A 26,989-nucleotide genomic window follows, 5' to 3' on the forward strand; every position below is an offset into this window, starting at 1 on the left:
CTCAAGAAAATCTCCAGGCCCTGAAAGCCATCTGGTGCTTCTGTTTGCCGGGTCACAGCCAGAGCTCTCCCACTGCTGCATACAGCAGGCTGTGGGGAAGGAATGTTAAAGTAGCAAGTACTTACAGAACCTTTCTTCCTTCTCAGTTCAGATCAATGACACTCTTTACAGTACAACTGTCTTAGTTTCCTGCTTCTTCTCTTTGTTTTCTGTTTGCTGACACTCATTTGTCCTTCAAGCCTTCACTAAATACTTTTTTTTCCCAACAAAGTACCCTTCAGAAATGTGGTTATTTGGCCTTAGTTTGCCCTCATTTACTGCTTGATGTTTCTGACACAGAGGTGTAGAAGGCACTGTCTGGTTTTTATCAGCCCTTGTTACTTCTTGGAGTAAAGATACAATTTGACTTCCTTTTATTGTCTTTTCACTTATAGTGGTTGTATGGTTGTAGTTATGTGACATTTGGTCTAAATAAGCTCTTGAGTAATGCACTCAATTCCCGGGATGTGCACTGAAGAGGTTGTCGTTATGCCAGAGAAATACTTGAAGAGAGCAAGGTTCTACCTGCCTCTGGCAGTTTGTTGCAATAAAGCATCTCCTAAGGAAGAGTCGTGCTGTGTGCTTCAGGATTTAGCTTACAGGCATGCTCAGAGAGCCTGGGAAAGTAGGGAATGGTTTGCAAACTGTCAGTTTTGGAGTGCACAATAAGGTGTTTTTCTTTCAGCTGTACACATTGAGAAGATAACCCTGAAAGACGTATCAAGAAAAAGGGCTGACAAACATTTGGAGTACACATTCAAAGTAAGCAAATAACCTCCAGAATGGTAAAATTTTGTCTGTGTTCTGCAGATACATACAGCTTGTTTCAAAAACCTGCACAGGAAGCAATTCTGAGATTGTTTGGATTATTCTGTAATTCCTTTGAATTCTGTGTGCAAATTAGGTGTTCTATGTAATTGTGGGCATAAAGTGTGAGGGCATAAGGTGAGAAGGTGTAAAACATCAGCCATAGCTGAGTGTTTGACATCACTTCAGGAAGCTTGACTTTTGCTAATTCTTAAGAATTGTAGTCAGTTGTTTGCTCAAGTGGCACAGGAGCACTGTTGTTGTGTCTGCAGCTGTAGATTGCTTGGAGTCATATAGTCATCTTGGATCTTGTTTCTCAGTGTTTACCATATGAGGGTGGATCCTGTGCTTTTTGAGAAAACTGGAGGTTGGTTCCTTTGTTTTGGACTTTGTTCCTTAGGGCAACACCACACAAGCTAGAAAATGTCCGCAAACAGGAAGGCCTACCTAGTATGGTCTTCATCTATTGTAGTAGCTAAGGGCAGCATGTATTAAATAATAGTTGTTAAGGCTGTTGGTGGTGATGTTCTAATTGAATCAAAGTAGTAATTTTCTTAGCAAGGACTGACTAACACTATGAGTCATTGTGTGGATAGATGTGAATCTGGTAGTATACCAGATTTGAAGATAAAGTTAAATGTTCCTCCTTTTCACCCAAAAAAGAATGGTTTGCATCAAACATTCTAACTGGTCATTTGATATGGGTTACAGGAGGTCTTTGAAGAAGCAAGCTTTTAAAAAGCCATTTTGAGCTGAAAGTTGATGTGTAGATTCCAGAGTTTGGTATTCTGTGATACTATATTCTCTAAATGGCTGCACTCTTCTGTTGTTGAGGACATGGGTATGTGGAATGTGGCCTTCAAAGTCTTTTAAGGTTAACTTGGCCAAGTATTTCAACCATGTCATAGAACTTTTTTCCAAATAGTCTGTGAAGTGAGTACGAAGTAAAATACAGTAGGAGATGGGAAAAGTTTATACAAAATGCCTATATGAATTATCAATATTTAAAGTCAAAAGCTATTCTAAAGATTCAGCATGTAGACAGATTTGACAGTGGTTTTTGTTAAAGGGGGAATGTGGGGATATTCAGTTATCTTGGAACTCCACCTGCACCAGTTCTTTGAGGAAAGAGTTTCCTTTCCTCATCTGTACGGGTATATACTGTGCTTGTCACTGTAGATAATTTTGTGCTTGCCCAGATGCTGGCTTTTTAAGGTTGTAACAGCAATTGCAGTCATGGCTTCCCAGCTGGGGGCAACAAGGGTAGCTGGCATTTCTGGGGACTAAGTTGAAGGCAGTTGGTGGTTGACATTACTTAATCAACTCTTGAGAGTAAATGAATGTTTATAACTGTCGTGTCCACTCCCATTACCCTAAATCTCCCCATGTAACTAATTGGAATCTTTGGCCCAGAAGGGGGCTTAAAGCCGGGCAGCACTCATCTAACCAAGCTTACTTATTTTTTACTGAAAACATGCATGTGAAGGTGCTGTTTTACTACTTGCATGTTGTGTCAGAATTTTGTACAGGCATATGCCAAAATGTTGTCTGATTCTTGAGTGCCTTCTTTAGTAACATGCAGTACTTTTTATGACTTGTAGCCTAAAACAATTTCTATGACTGTGTAAGACTCAAGTCTGAGGCAGATAAAATTATTTTATAGGTAATACAAACAGGTTTTTTTTGTTGTTTCATTTTGTCTCCTGCTAATGACAGTGAGAGCTCAATCTAATATTTCAGTCCTTTTCTCTGGTACCTGTTTTTTTTTGTAATTAATTATTTCTGTTTGATGCAAGTCCCATAATTACAGAACCTTCTGCCTGGCTTTTTTCTGAGTCAGTACTCTTCCGGGACTTCATTGTATTTCCCTGAATTTGTCCATGCTCACTTTGGCCACAAATAACATGAAGGTGGTCCTAAAATTCACATTCAAAATGAGTATGTCTTTGAAAAAGTACGCCCTTATCCCTGTTTTGCCCAGTGTTTGCTTAATGGTGAACATTAACTCTGAGATTGCCAAAATATTGTTCTGACAAGCTAATTGCTGTGAAATTTGGAAAAATAAACTTTCCTCATTCTTTTTTCCTTCATTCTAGGTAACCTGGTCCGATTTTTCAGTAACATGTGTAACAAAAACACATCAGGAGCTTCAGGAATTCCTGCTAAAAGTATGTATTCAAATATGAAAGTAGTGTTTACACATCAGGTTTATAACTTCAGAAGTAGTCTAGGAGAGCTGTAATTTCTGGGGTGTAATTATAGAAGCAAAAGCATGCTAGCAGATTTTTGTACTTCACAATTGTATTAACTGTTTAATTAGGTGTATTGGAATGAAGGATGTTGATAGAAGAAGCAGCCCTGCAGAATGTTTAGAGAGTTTCCCAGGAGGTGATTGTCTCATCCGAAATGGCGCTTGGAGTTTTAATTGAACTACCATAAAATTGCCAGATGAGTTTTTAATATTCCCCACAGAGCTCATGTATCAGTACAACCACTGGTCATTTGCTTGTGTTCCTGTTGGAAGGACTTAGAGAGTATCATTTGTTATGTTTAATTAGTGAGACATGGCCATAAGCATAAGAGTTTTTAATTTAACTGTTGTATTCCTCAGTAGAACAAAGGCAGGCCTATTCATCATCACAAGGAACTCAACTTGAGGAAGATCTAGCAACTATATATGTGTGCGTGTCCATGTTTAAAAATACTAAAAGTTCTCTCAGTTGTTTTTTCCTGTTCTCCAAGTAGAGAATACATTTCTGTGCATAGGCCATGTGCAGACCCCATCAGTGTGATGACCTCAAACTGTGTGTTAATTATTGCCAGTGTCTAATATTTCGGGTTCCATCTATTCTGGAAAATTATTCTGTATTTAAATTCTTCCCCATTCAGGGCAGTAGTGAGGGATCTGTTTTGGACATGTTATGATGGCATCTGGTGTTCTTAACTGCAGTGTTAATTGTGAGCAGAAAGCCAGTCACTGTACAAAGGTCATGGTCTTGTTCACTGTTTAAATTATCAACAGTGTTTTCCAGTATTCCAGAAATGAAGCAGCGAATAATCACAACTGCTTTAATCTAGTTGAGTATCTGTTCTAAGAGTTCCCAGAGCTTGGTTTGTGAGGATTTGAACTGTCTGGTTGCTGGTGGGTTATCCCACGGCATAAGAGTACATGAATCTGCACCTGAAGAGAACCCTAAAAGCAGTATTTCGTACAGTGTCCTGTGTAGCTCTGGGATGAGTGTTCATATGCATGCCTCCTGTTCTCCCACTTGTGTAAGACAAACATCAGTGTCTGAAATCAGCCTCCAAGAACCTACTTGCTTCCTGGAGGAGCCAGGAAAACAGACATGATCCAGAGCATTGAGGGGTTGTGCTGTTTGACTGATGTAGGGTGTTTCCTGTGCTGGCTTGACTGCTCCAGCAGTGTCTAGGAGATGGCAGAACAAGAAGAAGACAGCCACAAGCTGCTATGAGCTTCCTGAGGTCTTCTGTGAAAAATATGCGCAGCTGAAAAATATATTTGGTTTGTGTTGGTTTGGTAGCCGTTAAGTATAGAAGTAAGAGAGAATTGTTAAAACTTATACCTTGCTTTAAAAAACATAAAGTAGGAATGTCCACTTCATGTTCCCTTGCATTTTGGCTTTTTGTTTTTGTTCCAATCTACATGGCATTGTTAAATAGTATGCTCAGTTTCCTAGGGACAGAAAAGAATGGTCAAAATACTTGATGGAAAATTCCAGTGCTGCATGTGATAGAAATAAGATAATGGTAAAAATTGTTTCAGTATAGAAGCATTGGTGGGGAAACTAAGGTAGTAAATGGCATAACTTGGATGGCATAATATTAAAGACTGGCTTCTCTTAGGTGATAAGCATGAAAAATTGTTTGCAAGTAGGTAATTACCTACTTATGTGGAAGGACTAATAAGCTTTTAAATAACAGGGCTATCCCATTACCTTAAGCTAAGCACCTAATCTTGGGTTCGTATAACTGAATCTTTAACTACAGAAGGTCTTGCGTTCCTTTGAATGGAAGTTTTAAAGACAAAATGTTAACTATTTCCAGAGACAAATCTACATACAAAATACTAGGATAAGAGATTTGCTCATTCCCACACTTCTGCAGTAACTTTCTGGTACCTTTTGGCTAACGCTGACTAATTCTTAAATCAGAGTTCCTCAGTAATGCATATTAAAGCCAGAGGATCTGTTAAGAACAGCTGCTTTCAGCCCTTTGTGGTTTTATATCTAAGACATTTCAGGTGCTGTAGCGCTGTACTAACATAATAATAACAGCGCCTGTCTGTCTGGATTCCAGAAGTTTCTCTTATATATGTTACCAAGCAATTACCTGCATCAGATGCAGCATCCCTCTTTTAATAGCGCTTCATTCAGTGAAAGAATTCCTGAGTGCCGGGCTGTTGTTCCAGGATGCAGTATGCAGCGGACATTCTGGGTCAGGTGTATTCCAGATATACAAGAGGAAGATGCTGCTCTAGTGTAAATTACTTAGAGCTGTTGATCATAACTGGTGGCAGATGTTAGCCACATTAGCAATAGCTTTGAACTTCAGTAAAAAAAAAAAAACCAAAACATTTTTCAGTGGCAGTTTACTCTTAATTTCCCCATATTGAAATATTTTTTTTTTAAATGTAGATGAACAAATTTGATCAGCTTTGATGTACTTAAGTACAATATTTGGAAGTTGTAAAGGTGAAAAAAATTTTGTTCTGGGGAATATTCTTAATTTAAAGCAGACATGCTCTTTAGTAGCAAGAAATTTGCCTTCTCAACTAGAACATCAGAAGACCTTACTTTGTTATATTGACATTGGAAAGTTATAATGAATTTTGATAAGAAGTTTCAGTGTTAATAGCAAGTGGGGAGGGACTTGCTATTGATTAATCTCAGTGTTGCCTGCTGAAGTCTAGTGTATTAAATAACTGAAATGGTTTCCTTTCTATTCCGGTTTATTTAAAATAGTTTCATCTAGCTGAGCGATGATAGTAAGTACAGTGCATTCAGTCGTGCCTGGTTATTTTTTTCATGTTATTTTCAGAACTAATTTCTATATGTGAAAGATCTAAAGAAACAAATGAAAAAAAAAAAAAAAGGCTGTAAGCTATCCTGGAAAAGACCATAGTATTGGTAGATTTCCGAACGTAATTCTTTGAAATAGAGCTTTAAACAGTTTTATGCGTGAATTTGCTGTGAGGACTTACAGCAAAGTGTTTCTCTTGCAAAGCTAGATGATGTTGATTTGTTGTACCTTTGGTCTGTAAAATACATCACTCAGACTGGAACAATTGAGTTTCTTGTTGATACCAAAGGGTATAAAGACTCATAGTGAACAAATACAGTCTTTAAAATGTCAACTACTCGTTTTTCACATTAACCTTTTTCTCAGCTTCCAAAGGAACTGTCTTCTGAAGCATTTGACAAGACTATTTTAAGAGCACTAAATCAGGGTTTTCAGAAGAGGGAAGAACGAAGGCATGCTGATCTTGAGCCCATAATCAGGTAAATGTTTTGGCAAATAGCGTGAAATGCATGACTGGAAAAGTGATTGAAGTCAAGCTAAATGACTCCTATAGACAGTGGAAATTCTGCTACCTAAACCCAATTTGCAAAGAAAGTGGGAAGGCAGTGTTGAAATAAATACTCTTATGACTTCTACTAAGCTTGGTAGAATGACTTCTTTGGAAGTAATTGTACAGTTATGAAAATATTTGTCCTAAGCAGCATTATATAGTAATGATAGGCGCTTTTGGAAGGATACTACCTCCTTTACACAGGGGTATATTTAGAAATACTAGGAACAGTAGCTCAGAGCACATATGTTCTACTTTGTATGACAGGATAGAGTGAGAGACAGAACAGAATTTAAAAGGAGTAAACAGTAGTAGTGAAGCATGTATATAAAATTAAAAGTAGCTCATGTATTTGTAAGAAAATGGCCCGTACCTCGTCACCTGCTATTTAGTGATGAGAGAGCTTGGTGGTCAAATTCTGTAACTCAGAACAGTAATATGAATTTTGGTTTGCCTACTTGTTTTTGTTTGTTTGTTTGTTTGGTACAGATACCTTGATACGTTTGTCCTTTTCGGTCAGGGTTTTTCAGCCCTGTTGAAAATAAATTCATCATTATTCGTCTTGTTAGGCAGTGTCTCTTGATTTGGGGTAGTTGAAGAATCAGACACTGCTTTTCAAACTCCTATTCATAATGTTCTGTTAGTTCTAGCATTGTCCTAATATTTTAGTTAAAGAAGATGTGGAGCCACTCTGAGCCTCAACCACCCCCTTGACAATTTTAAAATAAATTTTGGTGTGTCATATTTGTCTGTTTTCATTGGCTTGATTGTCAAGTCAAAAATTGATCTGTGTGAACAATTTTGGCTAATAAGCATTGTGGTTTTAAATCAATAAACCTGTTAAATAGAGGTTGACTGGAGGAAGTGTATTGTAATACAGAAAGGTTGTGATGCCTTTACAGCCCAGTAATTACAAACCCAAGAGGCTCACTTCTAGGATAACCTTTGGACACACCCAACTGTATTAGAGTAAGCAACTGCAGTTGGCAGGTGGTGTTGTAACTATACAGGAATGCTACGTGAATGATCTAAAGAGAATGGCATTACTGTATTCAAACTCCTTTTTGTTTTCAGGGTCAGTTCCAGCATAAATATATACTTATTTGGGGGTCTCAATATGTGCCCATTTGCCAAAAATTACTCTCCCCTGCCCATCCTCCAAAGAAATCAGTAGTGCCTCCTGGCAAGTAGTATCTGAAACCTAGGTGTGTGGGAAGTGAAAGCCATTCACTGTTGGCCTGTTTTCTTATTTGAAGGTAATAGAATTTGTCACTGACCTGTTGGTAAATGACTCAGACCAGTGCAGAGCAATGTTGAGAATCCCATCTTTTGCTCTTGGAGATAATTATGAAATTCATATGCTGACCTTATAGGTGAAGTCAACTTTGTATTTAACCATACAAACATATTTAAGAAAGAGATGCATTGTTTTGGGAAAATAAATGTGTTCTCAGTTAAAAAGAAAGAAAAAAAAAATATATATATATAGAGAGAGAGAGTAGTGCTTTTTGGACTCAGTCCAAACTCCTCTTTAGTAAAATGTTACAAGGGGCTAAAATGTTTGAATTGGGATGACTCAAAAGCACCTACTTTATAAATTCAAAAAAATCATTGTAGCAATTCCTTATATTGGCCGTACTCCAAGCTTGCACCTAGCGCTTAACAGCAAAGCTCAGAAGTAGCTTTTAGCATTGTTTATGCTCAATATGCAATTTGAAGGGTTTGGACTTCTTAAGAACTGCCTAGTTTGCTTTTAAATGGTACTGTAGTAAATTTTTGTGTTCTTCCTATGATTCTGTTACTTGGTTTAACAAACTGTCCCTTAAATTTCAGGCAGCTATTTTCAAATACATCACAAGCTTTTCTTCAGAATCAGAGAGTGTACAACTTCTTCCAATCAATTTCATCAGAATCTTTGCACACTCACAGTAAGAAATATCCTAATACTGTTTTATATAATGAAAAGTCTATAGAAAGCTATTCTTCCTGCTGTGCCTAAGTTCAGCTTTATAATCTTGTGTTTATGTGTTATATTCCACTAGTTGTATTTGAACTCCTGGTCAATAAATAGTTTCTTGAGCAGATACTCATACTTTTGACAGTGGGAACATGCTATGTAGCATCAGTTTGTTTTCCCTCCTTCCTTCCCTCTTTCCTCCCCTCCCTCCCTCCCTGTACCATCATGCTCTTCAAATAGGCTATTGTGAATTGAGTGTGTTCAACAGTTTGGCATTTCTTCCTTGCACAAAACCTTAAATTTTGGAACAGAAAGTTTGAGCTGACCCGAAAAATTACATCTGCTTTTTGTTTGTTTTCTTTTGTAGATGAAGCATCTGTCTTGATATTTAAACTAAGATTTGTTTTGAGTACAGAAATTATTTTAGAACATACAGAATTGTGTTCCAGCATTTGCATTGCAGAGATTTCTTTGATGTATTACAGTTGTCTGTGCGACCAAAGCTTGGCTTCTTTGTATGGATGCCTTAGGATGTGATCTTTATTTCCACTGAATCTTTTCTTCTTTCAGTGCATGTTATACACCATGACAGTTGAGGCACTGGCTGTGAGGTCACTGCCTCAGAAGTTGCCAAAGACCTTAGTAAGGAATTGAATAGATTGGAGGTTCCAAACAGACTGCTCATATTCGTTTGGTAAAAAATAGAGGAATGACAGCTGACTTCAGTTTGAAATGACGTGTGTGATCTGTGACAGATGTATTATTTCCATGATGAAATAGAAGCACTGTGGTTAGGGTGGAAGCTGTAGATCACTTTGTAACATTTTTTAGTAACAGTACGTTTGTACGTGGCAGTTTTGTGAAAATGTTAAGCTAATAACAATCAGGGTGATTGTGGAACTGGCTGGAATTTACTGCTGTAAAAATGGACACCTCTGTTCTACTGAAAGGCTGCGTGGGGAGGAAAGAGTTTTCAAAGTCAAGAAAGGTTCATGTTAAGGATGGGCACACTGGACAGAGTGTGCATCTTTTATACTGTAGACTACATCTGGTTCGGAAGCATTTGCAAATGCATTGTTGTACATGGTGGTAATTCGAAATGGTTTCAAAAAAGAACTGGTGCCAAGTTCCATCAAGACAGAGTTGACTGGGCACTGAAATGATCTGCAGGGTGGGTAGATCAGGAGGAGACTAGACAAATGTCAGTTCTGTCAGAAGTCTCACAGATTACAAAGTGATCTTAAATGTGAGATAATTTTTATAATAATAAATAATTGATTACATGAAAGTTCATGAGGATTTGTCAGTTGTAGAATGTAGACTGACAGGATGAGGAACTTAATTGTTTAGCAGAGAGGAGGAAAGACTCAAATGGAAGATGATTTAAGTCTTCAAATACCAGAGAGTCCTAATGTAAAGAGGATGATCTGTTCTCTCTGATGGATAAGACAGAAAGTGCTGGGCTTAACTTCTTATCAGGAAGATTAGGACCAGGGGCAGGCAAGAACCTGGTGATTACCAGACAAGTCCAGAGTAGTGAGGCAGGTCTGAGGTCAAGGCAGAAAAACAAGTCAGTAGGTCAGGGTGAAGAACAGGATCAGCAAGATTCATCTCCAGTCACAGGTGGGCTGGCAGTGCACCCCAGGCAAGGGCCTGAGCTCTAATGCAGCTCCCAAACCAAAGGATGGAAGCCTTGGGTGAGGCATCTGCCAGTCCTTTTCCCAGCAGTCACACCCCGAATTGCAAAAGTGCAGTGCACCAGACTGGGTCTTCACTGTGGGCAGGTGAAGCCCTTGGGAGAGCAGGGAAGAATTGCAAAGCCCGTTGGTATGATTCAGGCCCTGACATTGAGTTAGATGATAAGAAAACATTTGGTAAAGGGAATTAGTGTGATAAATCTAAGTGTAGTGGTTTTTCTTTAGAGAAGGGGGACTGGATGACTTATTCAGGGTAGCCCACGGTCCCATTTCCTGTGGTGCAGGCCGTACTAAGACAAAAGTACTCACCTCACCTGTTGCCAAAATCACCCCAGTTAAGTGGCCCCTGAGGGGGGGGGGGTTAATTGGTAGTTTCTGTGTTTTTCTAGGTTTCCTGTTAGGGATTACTATAATCCTGCTGCTTGTTACTGCAAGTTAGTTGCAGTGGCACATTTTGCATGTGGTGACAGTGTTGGGAAAGGAAGCATGTATTTAAGAAAAATCTCATCTAGTTCTCCAATAGAACTTGCAGGATTGACTGACAGACAAAGCATTTGTGCCTTAAATTGGTCTTCAGTTGCTATATAGAGTCAGGGATAAAAATATCTTTTCACATAAATACAGTTATTTAGTAAAACCTATGTGGAAGTACGTTTGGTGAAAGGTCTTTATACCTAAAATAGTTGGGATCTCACACTAAATATTCATTAAGCTTAATTATGCCACTGTGTTCCATTACGGAGGAAATCAATTCGCTCCCTCCTGATTGATAAATTCAGTTGTTTAGACAATTTTTCAGGTCAGAGTAGCCTTTTGACTCCAACATGAGAGCATGATCTCTGGGGATTTAGTATCTTCAATGCAGATGATATTCAGAAGGATCTTCTTACCAATGTTTCAAGCTCCTAAGCAATAACTTTCAGATGCTTTCACCTGCACTAACTTGGAACTTTTTTGAGAGGGGAAGAGTAGACTCTTAGATTTTTTAACAAACTGAGTCCTTTTTCAGAGCATGGAAGTGGTATTTTTGCAACAAAACTGTTAAAATTATTCCTACTTATTTTTCATCCTGTCTGGCATAAAAAGGCAAAAATTACGTGTAAAAACTGTGCTAAGGGCACTAGAAGTCTTTCGCTCAAATTAGGTCTCTCTTGGGAGATGAATGTTGATAGTGGAGGAGTATAATTTGTTGCAGAAGAATGCTACTAACTATTGTTGCTCTCCTCCCATTTCCTGCTGTAACACAAAATGATTACAAAGAAAAAAATATGAAGTGCAGCATTTAGGAATATCTCTAATAATTATCACAATCACAGCCTTTTGAAATTGTACCATAGCATTAAAATCATTTTTGACACTATTTTCTTCAAAATAAAAGGATCTATTAAGAGCTTTTACTCTTGGAGGTGGCCTGCTTTGAAGGAGGCAATGTTCAAATTGCTGCCACAAGTAAACCAGTAATTTCAGTGTTCCATTTCCCTAGCTTCCAGTTTAGTGCAAGCATTCAGGAACTGTCCAGTTGTTCAAGATCTATAAAGTTACTACGTGAACTTTATTCTCTGCAGGTAACTTACAACCCTCTTTGAAGACGGTTAAGACAGCAGAACACTTCAAGGAGGACAGTTCAGAAGCTTCAAGTCAGGAGGAAGGTAGTTGTGTACTCAAAGATGGTTCTTTGAGCTATTTTACCACACTCAGTTCTGGAAATCATGCACATGACTGATTTCTTCATTGGTATAAAGTGGTACAAACATTGAATGAAATCTGCTATGCAAATGAAGAACTTTTGTGTACTTTAAGCAGTTTCCGTAAGAGGTTGTTCTATAACTCAAGAAGTGGCAGCATTCATAGACAGCTTGAAGGCAGAAGTTCACAGCTGTGTTGAACAACCAGGAATACATACTTAACAATTTACTTGAGCCAAGATTATTTATAGACTTCCATGTCTTTACCTATTTATTTTCAGTTACCAGGGTTCAGAGTTAAGTGCGGTATTTCAAGTGTTGCAGACTGTTTTACATTAAATATGCCAAATTTGTATAGCTTCTAGTTTTACACAGAAAGCATGTTCACGTTTTCCTCTTATTCTTAACCTATGCAGCTTTGATACTCTGGACTGTAGTCCAGAGTATCAAAGCAGTTTGGGACTGTAGTGAGTATTGATTACAGTCTGAAAGCTGGTGTTTTTCAAATGCCTCAAAAACAGTTCACACGTGGAAGCAGCAGCCTGGTGGCTGGTCAGTAGTTTCACTCTGAAAGGAACAGCAAGTCAGTTTTGCGTTGTTTTTTGGAAGGAACCAAGTACAAGCTCCTGGTAGGTGGAAAGGATGGGAAAAGGGACTGCTGGGTGAACATGGACCACTGAACACTTATGTTGGCTTTCATGTAATGACAGCACTCTTATCCTCTTTCACATTAATAACTCATAAGAAGTTTGCTCTTGAACTCTGTGGGTTCGGTAATCTATCTATGCAGTTTGAACAGCTTTTTTCTTATGAAAATAATCATTGCCATATTCTTAACTGTTCAGAACAGACCAAGTAAATTTACACTATATTTGCTCAAATAGTCTTTTATATACTATTCTTAAAGATACAGAAATCTCTTCACCTGGTGAAACTACAAATGCATTTCGAAACACCTTTTGTGCCATTTTTGTGGTGTTTACCGGAAGTTTAAAAATCACAATTTTTTTTTTTTTCTTCAAAATTTTAAACGATAATTTGGACTGACGTGTAGGATTGCAGGGAGTTCAGGCAAAATCATAAGTAGCAAGAATACTAAGGTCTTCAGTATCTTCAATTAAGTAAAGTTGCATTCATTAAAATATAACAGTTGCCTTAAAGAAAAGGGTAGACTGTGTCTCTAAAGTTCTTAGTTTTTCTTTATAGACCCTTAGAGTGGTTTGGGTTGGAAGCAAACTTAAAGTTCCAAACCATCTGCCACAGGCAGGGAACCTTCCACTCTACCAGATTGCTTGGAGCCCCACCCAGCCTGGCCTTGAGGCAGTATCTCTTTTTGTCAGATGTAATTTGTGACGCTTTACTTGCATAGTGAATTTTCAGGTTCAGAATGCAGTACTTTAGTGTAGGACTTGTCTTCGTTTGCTAGTCAGAATGTGTGACATAGTTTTGAGATTAATTTCAGTAGTGCAGAAGAAATTAAAAAATGTTGTAGTTTTTTCCTGACTCATTCCTTTCTTCTCTCTGTTCTTTCATACTGAGTGATACTCAATCATGCATTCAGTGCTTAAAACTAAATAGAGAGGTGAGCAAACATTAACATTGTCATAGTTCCTCTCTTTCTGTTTCATTCTTCTGTGGAATGGAAGTTAAAGAATCCTGTTTTTATAATCTTTACAAACTGATCTGTCTTCTATGCAACACCTGCTGATTTCAGCGCTGTAAATTGAGCCTGGCCTGTTTAGTGAAGGTGTCTTCTGCTGTGTGCCTGATAATGGTGGAATAATGAATTTGCTGGATTGATTTAAAAGATGAAATGGAATTGCTGTTGAAATTGTGCTTTGTGGTTTTTTTTTTTTCAGATGTAATGCAACACACAGCAGTTCACAAGAAACATAATGGAAAAAGTCCTGTTGCCAAGTAGGTACTAGGATGTAGTGTGACCATGTTACATATCTGAACTTATATTTGTTAGTGCTTTAAGGGTATCCTTCCAGAGTGTCCTTCTAGATGAAAGCTTGTTTGCACAGCTTTTGTTTGTTTGTGGTGGGGTGTTCTGGTCTTACTTGTATTGTATAGGAGGTTGTTATTAACTCAATCTCTATTAGAAAAATAGTTCAGGAGACCCTATTTCTAAATCTGTAGGTCTAGGTCACTTGGATAGCTCTTCTTTCCCAAATTTTATGAATCTTCACTATTTGAATTGATGTTTTGTGTTTATAAGAAGAATAGCATTAATCTTTTTGGTACGTATTTTTCCGATGTGCACATACCCCCGTGCTTGTAATGAAAATTTCCAGTTTGATTTGAAGCTTAAGCAGCCTCAAAGAGGAGCTTTTTATTTGTTACTGGCAAATGCATGCACACCTTGCTGGTTTGTGTCCATTGTAAGTGGAAGCAGTTTCTAACCATATTGAAGTTGTTTATATATGCCTTCAAATCCCTGAAGTACCTAATTTGAATTCACTCATTAATGTATTTTGATTAAATTAAAAACTTTAGATATGTTTGCACATAGTTGTGCACTAATGCAACTAAATTAAGGGAAAGAAATGGATACAAAAATTATTGTGGTTTACAATTTTGTTCAGTGTTGATTTATCTGTAAAAGGTATTTTTCTTGTGGTGAAAATTTACCTCTAATTCCAGTAATTAGAATGTAAACATAGAACAGTGTTGGTTAAGGCCCACAGATCTTTAACAGACAAAACTCTTGTGAACTCACCACAAGATAACTTAGTGGTTTGTGTCCGCTTTGGTTTTTAACTGTCCTACTTTCAATTTATATTTCCTCAAGAAGAAAGTGTCATCTTGACAAAATCTATGATTACACTGGTGGATATACAACCTACTACAAAGTCATCAGAGCAGGATCCAAATTTAGTAGCTTGTAGTTATTAATAAAGAAATTGTCCTTTTTTTATTCATTGTATAATGAATAACAGTAAGGCTGACTGTAGTTTAGGACCTATCTTTCAGGTAGGAGAGAGAGGGACAGACATTTCCACAAAGTTCTGAGAGTGAAATTCCTTTAGCTAACTATTTATTATCTTCTGTTTAACCAAGAGGGGGAAATGTGTTTACTCCTTGACTGCTAGAGGTCTGTTAGTCCTCTCCTGTTTGGTTTATGTGCCTGTTGTTGATGGGTTGTAAAGAAATGGTACTGAATGAAACTTTTCTATTTTAAATACGCATAAAGCTGTTTAGAGTCACAAGCAGTCCATCTCAAATAGCATTGGTACATTGTGCATCTGTCTACCTCTTGTTTTCATTCAGTATTGCAGTCTTAACTCCTGAAAAGTCCAAAAGTTTACTAGTGGGAGTGAGATCACAGATACCAAACAAAAACTTAAGTAATACTACAGTTTCCATGAAATGACTGCAAATTTGGCAGTGAAATCATTTACCTCCACTTGGCAGAAGTTTTTTAAGTGACCTTGCTTCTATCTTAGCAATCAGGGGCTTTTGTCTGTCTTTTGGGACTTTCTTGGGTTCTTGCCATTTTCTTAATTTTTTTTATATTCTGTTGTGTATCTTTCAAATAGTTTGAGCCCTTACTCCCGGAGGTATTTGATAAGTAGCTACTGGAACTTCAGCATGTCTTGTGCTTTCAAGTGAGAGGGGTTTCTGCCATCATGGGGACATTTCATATTGCAGTAACCTTTGTGAAGCAGCTTGCCAACAGCTGAATTAAGAGGTTTTCAATTACCAGCATAAGCATTTCGATAAGAATTTAAGTGTTCACTCCTTTTTTCTTTTTTTTTTTTCTTTTGCATCCAGCCAGCAGTAAGGCATGATTTTGTATGAGATATGAAAATGTTATAGGTCCTTGTGCCCTACTGACTCTGTCAGAGCCCTGACTGTTTTCCAGCAGCTTTTGTTGACCAGTGGTCTCAGACCTAGTTAAATACTGCTTCTGACCGCCTGCTGCAGAGCAAAGCTTCAGTGCAAATCACTAATGAAGTTCTAAGTAAATGCCAAGTGCAACTTGCCTCTCCCAGCACTACTCAAAACTAGCATTCCTGAAGGTAGAAATTGAAAGCAAAACGACTGTTTTGAAATTGAAACAAACAAACACAGCTGCAGTGTGATCTGTAGTAACTGTGTGCTCCTTCCTTTAAATATCTAAAGAATTCTGAAACGGATTACAAAGTAATTCCAGTTTTGTCATTAATGATAAGGAAGAAAGAAAATGAATTCAGAATACATTTCTATCTGGAAAATTTCCACACGTCTGGTATGAAAATAGCGAAGTTTTTGTGTCTAGAAATATCCAAGGAGACTCTTCCCTCACTTACTGTTTTCTACAAATTCTGTTGTTCTGAATTTTACATCAAATTATAGTAGACAAGTGAAAAAGGAACTCCAGTTATGGTCAGATCATAACTTTAGAGCACAAGAATTGCTGTAATTTGCATGTTTTAAATCTCTTGAAAATTCCAAAGGTTTTCTGAAAGCAAAATTTCCCAACATGATGTGAAACGTGTATGTTGGTAAGAAAAGCCTGCAGGTTTGTTCACATCAGCATAACTTTGGGGTTTGTTTTTCTTTTTTTTCATTTCAGCAGCACTAGCAGTGCAAAATGTTCTTCACTGGATAGCCTTAACATACAGCACTCGGAGCAGAATGGGGTAATGGACTGGAGAAGGAAAAGCTGTATTGTCCAGCAGCACCCAGAACACTGTACTAACCTACTTGACCAGGTGTGTAGCTGTTTATTCTTTAAAACCATATTCCGAGACACCTGAGATGACTGTCCACTACACATGATGAGATTTAGCTTTAAAAGATGAAAAGTGCTCCTAAAATTGTACAAAATAAGCGTTGAAGTTGCTGCTGACTTACCTTGATTAGAAAACCCTTCATAATTCCTTACCACTGTGTCAGAAAGCTGAGTATTTGCTGAATTTCTAAATAAAATTTCCCAGCACAATGTAAGTAATCAGAAAAGTCTAATGTTAATTTCTGATCAGGCACTTCCCTGTTACTGTAACATTGTCATCAGAGAGGATTCCAGAATGCTTGGGCAATTTCTGTTATTGCAAGGAACAAACTAGAAACCGTATTAGTAGCTAAACTGTATTAATGCTACAGCAGGTACAACAGGTTAAACATATTCTTTCTATCTTACCTGCATTATTTAAGTAATGATCCTTGAAAAAAGTTAGTAGATGGATGCATATACACTTCGTCTGAGATTGGTGTTTCTTCAATGCTCAGTCTCATTGTGAATATAAGTAAGCAGAATAATTATTTATAAATAAAATTATCTACCACTGAAATTCGGGGAAGGAAGCTTGCTCACTGCTTATATATTAAAAATGCAGAATGTTAGAATTGTTTGATATTACTCTTACTTATGTTTGGAATTTGACTATTGATTGTAATGTGAGAATTACCAGCCAAACAAAAATAGTTTCCTTATTTCATAAAGCAGGGTAATGAATTGAGGTTGACTTCTAAACATGAAATGGTAGGCTGCATCAAAGCTTAAAATACTGCAAGCTTGAAGCAAGAAAAAGGTTAATTTACTTAAGCAGAGGGAAAGCTATTTAAAGGAAGTCCACCTATAGTAATTTGGACAGAAATTATTTCAGAGTTTTCATAAATTTTACTTCCTTGCCAAATATGAGTTGTTAATAATTACTAATAATAATGAGTAATAGCATACTTTAAAAATTGTGTAGGTCCTATGTTTTTTCTTATGTGCTTGTACGTTGTATTCTAGTGTTTAGTTTAGCAGCTTAAACCTCCAGTTTAAGGGTAGGTACCTGCTTGTCACTATGTAAAAATAATTTGTCACATGTACTTCCCACCCCCAACTATCAAATAATTCCATTAATATCAACAATTTTTGTAGCTCCTTAAGCTTTGTGATCAGCCTTTTTAGCAGGTATGTGATGAAGCACATTTGTTTTTATCCTCTGGAGGAAGAACAGCATGCAAACAGTAATTTGATTGATATCTCTGGCATATTTGCAAGTAGTAATTTGGTGAGTGTTTTGCTGATTCTCATGTAAACACAAGACATGACACATTATTTAACAGGCTCAGTGCACTGAACACGTGGTTGTTTGGGTGGTTATAGCACCTGTGAGCACACTACTCTTGGACTCGTGGACCTGTCGGTCTAGAAGGGGCTTCCATGTTTTCTTGGCTTCCATTACCAGTTCTGTTGTTTGACTGGTGTCTTTGTATTTTCTGTCTAGCACACAGTGGAAAAACGAAGTCTGTCTGCAGTAAGCAAGAAGAAGGGAAAGCCACAGCTGGAAAAGTAGGTTTCCAATGTAACCAGTAATCCAGAAATGCGGTGTAACGAATTCACTCTGATAAACGGAGTCTGCAGTCAATTAAGCGGTTCTGTTTGCCGTGGTGGCACAAGAGCTGGCATAGTGTGAGGCTAGGCTACATAAAAATCCTTATTTTATATTCTGTAAAGAAGTAACTTGATAAATAGGATTTAAGTGAATGCCTTCATTTCTCAAAATATCACTTGGCATTTAATAAAAAAATGAATGAGTGGAAGTACATTCTTAACCACTACTAAATTGTGTTTTTCTTTTTATATTTATTTGAAACTTAAAAGGTGTAAAGCTGTCCAGAATATACTGAAAATCAAATGAGGGTTGACGTAACCTTTAACATTATGAAATGGGTGGTAACTGGCCGAAACGTCTTATTGAAGATAATTTGCACATCAGAGGGCTTCAGAACTTCCTGCAGGCTACACAACTCTGCGCTGTGAGAAGTGGAAGCACTTCCACCCTTACCTAATACTCTGCCTTCTTCCAGGTTTCCAGATGCTATTACGCTAGACTGGTGTAGGGCTGCTTTCAAAAAATGACTTTACTGTCTGCTGCACCATTTCCTTTTTAGTGTCTTCTTATATAGATCTTTATTCATAGTGTTTAGTAACACTACTTGCAGTTTAGTTCCTGGTATATTCCACCAGCAGCCTCTATTTAATTGTTCATTATTTGAATTTGTTGTTATATCTATTAAATACACATTTCTGGCCTGGAGTCACTGCCTTTGTTTCCAGTGTCATTCCATGTTCATTCATGGTTGGTTATTTGTACTCATGCATTTGCAAAAAAGCCATGAAATTATTTACACAGGGAGAAAGCAAAGAAAAGTGACTGCAGGTTGACTAACAGGAGCAATGGAGTTCGAGTTGCAGCATCACAGCACATCCGTACCGGGACAGCAAAAGGTAAGGTGCTTTTTCCAAAGCTGTTAGTAAGAAACAGAGCTTGTAGCTGATTTATTTGAGGTTTTCTGTAAAGGGGAAAGCACAAGTCCAAAAAATGTTCTGGAGCAAGTCAGTACTGGCTGTCTAACTTGGGCTTTGACTCGCTGTATAGAATGCACTAGACTCAGTCTTCTGTATCTAATTGCTTGGGGTGTGTCTCTTCATGCATAGGTGACAAAATACTAGTAAAGTCTGCGTAAGTTGTCTTACGGGGTGGAGTAATTGCAGAAACAACTACTGTTGGGCTACTTCCATATGAAATTTAGCCGCCTGAATGTGTGGACATGGAGCATCTTGCCATCAGTGTGCTCTTTGCAGCTACTTGTTTCTTCATCTGTTGTGTAATGGTTCACAAGAAGCCTGTATAAAACCTGTGGTGTGAACTGTTGATGAACTGTAGTGTTCAAACCAAGTGACCACTGAGCTACAACACAGAACTGCCTGTGCTGCCCTCACAGGGCTTTCAGGTTAGGGTAATCCTAAATGTAGTCCAGGCCAAGACTTTGTGTACGTCAGTCAGTTGTAAGACAAAATTATATTTGTGTTCCTTTAGTAAACTGAGTCTCCTAGCTTTATTACAAATTTCTGAAGGTCTGTGCTACCCATTGACTTTGCCATCATGATGTTTTCAAAATTCCCAATATCAATTGTAATCTTGCCTCTCTTATATGTAGTTCTCATGACAGAAGGTTGAGAAAGAGTTTGCTTTTTTCTACACCACCTAATTGGCATAAGTGTTGAGAGGACTCTTAAAAGTGCCTTGTCTTTCTGTTGTTTCCACTTGCGATACAATCTTGATTAAGTTTCATTCTTTCTTCTCCCTGCTTCTTACCTTGGGGAGTTCCAGCTGGATCCTGTTCTAAATTATTTACATGTTTTATGGGCAGGTGTTTTTACCTTCTGCAAGCAGCATTTGACCAAAAGTTTAAGAACTCACTGTCCACAAGCTTAGCAAAACTAGAACAATTTTGGAAAGCAATAGTTAAGGTTATATTAGATGTTCAGAGTACTTGTTAAAATAATTCAAGCAGTTATGGGTTTAATCCAGGAAATTATTTCAAGAATTGAAGCATAAAGGCAGCTTTTTGATGGGCCATCCCAACATGTTAAACTTCCAGCAGCAATAAAAAATAGGGGGGAAATATTTTATTTATAAATTATTATTATAATAATTAGTGTTCTAATTTTTGTCCTGAAGTTTTGCTAACCAAGGTTTTGCGGGCTGAGGTTTTCAGCTAGTGTCTGTCATGGATCCTGAGAGAGGGTGAATTTGTCATTATTCTTTCTGGGGATGAACTTGAAAGCCAAACCATAGCAGCTCCTTACCCTGAGAGCTGGTTTCCAGCAGACGAGTGTCCTCATTTTTATCACTTTTGCAGTTTACCACAATTTACCACTTTTGCAGTTCACCTCTTTTCCTTTAAACAGGATTTGTTGATAGAGTTTGGTTAAAGCCTGTCCCAGAAGAGTGAGTTGTGAGGTGGTGCATTGTTTTGCTGTGTCCTGCTGAGTTAGCTTTCTGCCTGTCCTGGTGTCACCAAGGAGCACTGCAGCTCTGCCAGCAAGAAATGATGGATCGCTACCGTTCAGAGAAAATCAGTGTTGTAGTACAGCCTGGTATAAACATCACAGGAATCGTTCAGGATCATCATTCTTTTCACTGCTTTGCATAAATATCAATTTTCAGGATCACCTTCTTTAACACCAAGGATTCACTCATCATAAATTTAGGGATGAGGCCAGTCCTGAATGCTGGGAGTAGGAGTGATAGGAATACAGGGAACAGATGCAATTAAGTAGGAACAGACAAAAAATCTTAACTAGCATGAAACGTGAGAAAACCAAAATAACCTCACTTCCATACACTGAGATCAAAAAATAAAACTGACAACTTGTATTTTTAGATCTGAATTTGGATGCTGGATCTGGCCATGATACATGTGGAGAAACATCATCTGAAAGTTACAGCTCTCCTTCTAGTCCACGGCATGATGGGCGGGAAAGCTTTGATAGTGAAGAAGAAAAAGACAGAGGTTGTATTTATGGAGAGTGTGCATGAATGCCTTTATTCCTAGACTAATCTCCTTCTTGCATTTATTTTAGTTAGCTTTTCAGTTTGATTAAGTACCTTGTTTTCTGAAATAGCCACAGAATGCGTTTTTCTTTGTGGATTTCATGACTGGGCTGTTTGAATTCTTCTAGCACCATTTAAATACCACCGAGTTTTACATTACTAAACATATGTCATAATTTTCTGGTCTCAGTGATAGAGCTCTCTTGAGAAATTTCCACAGTACAATAATGTGGAAAATTTTTGCATAAAAGGGATTGGGCTTATATGAAATTATGTTGTGGCATGTCCGGGAGCTCCGTCTTTTTGTACTGACAGTTTGCCGTTCTTCCAAATTTAAATAAGCTGTGTTAATACTTTGTAGACGATGAAAATTCCTTATTCTCTCTGTATCCTACTCTTCACATTTGCAGATATACACAAGTCAAAGACACAGTAGCTAGTTGGGCAGGTGGATATAGGCAAGTAATGAAGATTGACCTGGCTTAATTTGGGTGAACGAAAAGAATCTCTAAGTTGTCACAGCTCGGGAAGACATAACTATCGTTCATGTCATCAAACTCAATAGGTTTTATATGGGTAAATGAAACCAGGGCATGATTCTCTGTTGCTTGAGATTCATCCTTCTGACTGACAAATGGTTTTGTCCCCGCAGATACAGACAGCAATTCTGAGGACTCTGGGAATCAAAATACAACCAGGTTTACAGGCTACAGTGCTATCAGTTCATCAAATATGAACAAATCATCTGCTCAGATCTCTTCAGTGAATAATGAAAATGGAAGCCTTTCAGAAGATCCTTTGAATGCAAAGTTTCAGCATATTTCCTTCATGCCTGCCTTACACTGTGTGATGCACAGCGCTGCCCAGAAGCCTGAAGCAGTTGTCCCACCACCTATATCTGCAGATGGTAAAACCATGGGAATGCTGGTTACCACACCTGTCGCTGTATCGCCGGTGAGAGAGTCTGCGAATTCCCCTCCTGCGGGAATGGGCCCAGTGACCTCTGGTGAACCTGAGAAACGCCTTGAGCTCATGGCTTCCCCTTTGCCAGTCCCATCCTCTTTCCTTCCACATTCTGTCCAGCCCGGTAGCCCTGCTTTGCATTTGGCAATACACAGATTGAAAATCCCCTCTCCACAGGGATCATCAGAAAGTTGCACAGTTAATGGACCGCAGCAGCCGACAGGAAACTTAAGTATTGGATCACCAAATACTGCCTTTATCCCAGTCCACAATCCAGGTAGTTTCCCAGGATCCCCAGTTCCTACTACAGATCCCATGACAAAACCTGCATCCCAGGTGGTAGGACTGAATCAAATGGTGCCTCACATTGAGGGAAACCCAGGAGCAATCCCTCAGCCTACCAATCTCAAGGTAGTTCTTCCAGCAGCTGGTCTCTCCACAGCAGCACCGCCACCTCCACCAGCTTCGTACACGTTGCCAGGCAGCCCTCACGCTACCAGCGTGTTGCCCAGCCAGAACACAAACGTGCTGAGCACTGGGGCGACGTCCTCACCACCTCAGTCCGCTGGCCTCGGTGTTGGTCAGGTCCAGTCCACTGTTCCTCCTGCGATCCCGACACACACGCCGGGCCCTGCTCCCAGCCCCAGCCCCGCTCTAACACACAGCACTGCACAGAGTGACAGCACATCCTACATAAACGCTGTTGGGAATAATAACACTAACGGGACACTGTTACCTCCGCAGCAGTTGGGATCCGGCCCTTGTGGTTCTTGTGGACGTAGGTGTAGCTGTGGGACCAATGGCAGCCTTCAGATTAATAGCTATTTTTATCATAACCCACTTCATGGACAAGTCTACAGAGTTCCATCTTTCTTCACTCTGCCATCACTTTGCAATGGCAGCTACCTCAATCAAGCACATCAAAGCAATGGAACACAACTTCCGTTCTTCCTGCCTCAGTCTCCGTATGCAAACGGGCTTATGCATGACCCAGTGATGGGGAGCCAAGCCAACTATGGTATGCAGCAGATGGCAGGATTTGGGAGGTTCTATCCTGTATATCCAGCACCTAACGTAGTTGCCAACACAAATGGGTCGGGACCCAAGAAGAATGGGAACGTTTCATGTTACAATTGTGGTGTAAGTGGACACTATGCGCAGGACTGTAAGCAGTCATCCATGGAGGCCAGTCAACAAGGTAATCATGATAACTCCCAGCGGACTTGCTTTTGAGTTTAGCAGTTTCTCTTTACCTTTCTGAATGTGCTGTTTCTGGTCTTGCAGAAAGGTGTGCGTGCGTGTGTATGTTTCGTGTAAATGGTTGTGCACTAGTGACCTGCTCTAAAACTGCAAAGCATCCTATCTCTGCCTGAAAATCTTGTAGAACAGTGCGAGGGAACGGGGTTCATGGCATGGAGTTGAAAGTGAGTTCAGAGCTGGAAAGTCAAATGATACCAGTCCTAAATTGTCATTCTTTTTCCGCTGGTTTGGTTTTGGTGTTGAGACTTGCATGTTGTTTCGATTTTCCCATTCCCATTCAGTGGGGTGCTTTTTGAGAGAATTCATTGGCAAAAAGGGAAAGATATCAATTATTGTCTATGGTATGACCTTGGATTCCTGAGAATCCAAGAAAACTTCTGAGAATTTAAAGAAAAACCAATAGACTGGCCATTTGATAGTTAACGTTTTCTAGGGCTTACCTTTGCACAATCAGCCATCCTTCTGTGCCCCCTCATGCAATACATTTAACTTTTCAGACGAGTTGCAACAAAAAGGCAGAAAGCGATTGGAACTAAATATAAAAGGAGTAGCTTCCATTTCTCTCTCTGTCCAGAAGAATGGGGAAAATGCAGGGTTTGCATCGAGCACAAGCTATTTTTGATTCCTGCCCCTGTTCCCATTCAGACTTTAGTAGTTTGATTGGACCGGAACAGGAAAGATGAACCTTGATGGGGACCATCTTTTCTTTTCATTTTTCCAGTAGAGCTCAAGTCCTATATCTACACTCTATGTCTTTATTTTAAACCTGCAGTTCTAGCAAGAGGATGAAAGAAAATAGGATAAAGTCTGAGGATCTACTTTAAAAGGACTGGAGGATGATAGTGCCTTTTGAAGAGCATGTCCATTTTGATACCTTGTAGTGGTTTTGTAATCCATTTTAATTGTGAGCAGTGACTTAGTAGTTCTCTTTCCTGTTTTAGGCACTTACAGACTGAGATACGCACCTCCCCCTCCCCCTTCCAATGATACCTTGGATTCTGCAGACTGAAACAAGTAAACATTGCCTACTTAAACTGAAGCTTGGGAAACTGGGGGAAGGTGTGTGTGGGAGGGGGAGGTTGGTCTTGTGTTTTGGGACATTCCCGGTTTTATATTCTTTTGGAATTTTCCATTGCTTTTGCACCTCTGTTCCGTACAAAAGAAGAAGGCTGAGTCCCTGGTCTCCTCCTGGTTCTACAAGAGGCTTGCGTAATGCATGTAATTCACACACACAGCCAAACAATCAGACAGAGCATTTGAACCATGCTTTTGCACTGAAGACTTGAGACATGTGCAATGTTTACTGCAGTTAAAAAAACAAAATAAATTCCTCTGACCTCTGACATCACTGGTGGAGCAGCCATATGGTGAAAGAAGAAACTTGGTCATGTTCCCCACCACAATCTTCTTCCCTCCCTCCCTGTTCTCCTTATGCTGCTGTTTTCTTTTCTTTCCCTGGTTGTCCACGTGGATTCGTTGGACTTGCATGAGTGTTTAGCAGTTCATACAGACCCTGCCCGTACTCTAAATTTAATGCTCATGAATTGAGGGGAGATGTTCAAACATCCTATTAGCAGAGTCCAAAGGAAAACACGATACTGTATGTGTATTATACCGGATGATAATACAGATACGCAGCTCTCGAGAGGCCCAAACAAATGAAAATACATAGAGCAGGAAGGGGCTGAAACTGTGTGGACTGGAACACATTTTTAGAAAAATGAACAAGCTTAAATTGACAGATTTTTCTTCCCTTGTAGCTTTTTAGCCTGTATGTTCAGCAACAAAGGTGAAAAAAAATGGTATGAATGTTGTACTCAGTGTGTTTGCATTTGTAATGAAAGCTGACAGCATTTTTTCCTTTTTTAAAGCTATTCTACATCGTGTCAACACAGAATGAACATTACTTGATTGAATATTTTTTTCCTAAACTATTACAGTGTTGCATTGTACTTAGAATGTAAATGTTTTATTTCAAACTGAACAAAAGCTATGGTTTTCTACAAAATAGTCAGGTATTAGTATTAGAACCTGTCTACCAAATAGAAAAGTCACTATTTTATAACAATTTACCACTATGCGTAATTACGGTATAATGTGAAAGACTGAAATGAGTGTTAAGATGGTATTAAACATGTCAGTATCATGAGTAAGTAAGTTTAATGCTGCTGTATTTTTTATTTTATTTTTAAAAGCCAATATATGTACTAAATTGCTTCCAGGTAATATTTGATTTCCTAAAGTGCACTGAGGTTATCTGGAAGACGAGTGTGTTTTTTGACTGCTGCATTCAACACCGATGAACAACTACCACTGTATATCCATAGGGTTTGGCATTCCTCACAGTTCATGGCAGAAATGTTTTTTTTCTTAAAATCAGACCCAGTGTCCAGTAGAGGGATGAAATAAAAATCAATCTTTGGTTCAACCGTCTAATAAATTGCTAAACAAACAAAAAAAACTTGAAGAAAAAAAAAAAAAGCTTGATTACTACATTTCTTCATAGGTAGCATTTATATTTATAGCACCAGTGTACATTTTGAAACTTTTTTCTTGGGGGGGGGCGGGGGGAAATGGGAGGGAGGTAGATGAAAGCTTTAATTTAAAAAAAAAATCTAAAAAAAAGTTTAAGTAGTAAATGAAAATTATTTTGATTAAAATTTTTATTTGATCTGGGTATTTTTGGACCACTTGAAATGAATGAACTGCGTTTGAGTTGAAGTGAGGGTGTTAAACCACCAATGGACTTGTATTGTGAATTACCTGCCAGTTGTACTTTATGGAACTTATTTTATGATTTAAAATACTGTACTGTAAATAGGAGGTATGTTACCTTCTCTTTATTTGTATGTTTACCATATACTTTGATATTTGAAATGTACTGGAAAGGTCACTTATATTTCTAGAAGAGATTGGATTTTATGCAACCTTTTTCCTTGAATTAACAGCAATAAAAAAAAAAAAAAAAAGAAAAAAGTACCTGTGTGCACGTACTGTCCTTTATCACTTAGAATGGTGAATCACTGCTGCTGAGTGTAGGGATGGGATCATGGAGGGTTTTGGCAAGCTACCATTTTGGTTAGAATTTGTCACTTGAGACAAATCCAAGAGTTTTTGACTTAAACTGAGCTCAGTCTCGTGTCTGAAGTCAAGATACTGTATCTCGATTTAAACTTGTTTAAGATACAGGAGATCTGGTAGTAAGAGGTTGTCCTTGTGTGATAGACCCAGGACTTGGACTTCAGCCCTTTCAGAACAAGTAAGCCTATTCTAACCTGATGACTCCTGGATTTGGGCTAAAATCCAGGTTCAACTTGTTTGTTTGTTTGTTTTTACTGCCATGCAAATAATTGTCCTAGTCATGTAGTGACCAGAAAGTGAAATCTTAGATCTTCTAAAATAAATGAAAGGGCAACATGTGGGCGTATGGAAGAAACTTAGAAAAATTTGCCTGATTGCAAGGGCAGTTGAAGGGTGTGATGGGCATGCAGTGTCTGGATGTGCTCGGGGTTGGACTTAGGGAGAGAACGGTACTGAGGACTCTCATCTTGCTCTGTAAAGTACTGTAAAGTACTCTGCTGTAAAGAGTACTTCTAATTCCTACTGCTTAGCTGCAGTTTATCTGTGGAGCCAAGGGCCCCAGACTATCTTGGATTTTTATCCCAGAT

The 26,989-nt window shown here is 38.6% G+C and overlaps 1 protein-coding gene across 2 annotated transcripts in view; it reads left to right on the forward strand.

Moving 5' to 3' along the window:
- The window catches only part of ZCCHC2 (zinc finger CCHC-type containing 2), a 43,125-nt gene extending 16,844 nt beyond the window's left edge, over positions 1 to 26,281 (forward strand). Inside the window, exons 3-14 of one of the 2 annotated variants that reach the window (XM_040059097.2) lie at positions 725 to 801; positions 2,943 to 3,014; positions 6,253 to 6,365; positions 8,270 to 8,364; positions 11,656 to 11,739; positions 13,635 to 13,692; positions 16,337 to 16,475; positions 17,982 to 18,046; positions 18,891 to 18,985; positions 20,929 to 21,057; positions 21,751 to 23,259; positions 24,263 to 26,281. In XM_040059097.2, coding sequence (XP_039915031.1) covers positions 725 to 801; positions 2,943 to 3,014; positions 6,253 to 6,365; positions 8,270 to 8,364; positions 11,656 to 11,739; positions 13,635 to 13,692; positions 16,337 to 16,475; positions 17,982 to 18,046; positions 18,891 to 18,985; positions 20,929 to 21,057; positions 21,751 to 23,259; positions 24,263 to 24,330 — 2,504 coding nt within the window. In that variant the 3' untranslated portion in view covers positions 24,331 to 26,281. The remainder of the gene's footprint in view (positions 1 to 724; positions 802 to 2,942; positions 3,015 to 6,252; positions 6,366 to 8,269; positions 8,365 to 11,655; positions 11,740 to 13,634; positions 13,693 to 16,336; positions 16,476 to 17,981; positions 18,047 to 18,890; positions 18,986 to 20,928; positions 21,058 to 21,750; positions 23,260 to 24,262) is intronic. The other variant, XM_040059103.2, reaches the window with a different exon arrangement.
- The last annotated feature ends 708 nt before the right edge of the window (positions 26,282 to 26,989 follow it).

The sequence above is a fragment of the Hirundo rustica genome, chromosome 1 (assembly GCF_015227805.2).
Source record: "Hirundo rustica isolate bHirRus1 chromosome 1, bHirRus1.pri.v3, whole genome shotgun sequence".
NCBI classification, from domain to species: Eukaryota; Metazoa; Chordata; class Aves; order Passeriformes; family Hirundinidae; genus Hirundo; species Hirundo rustica.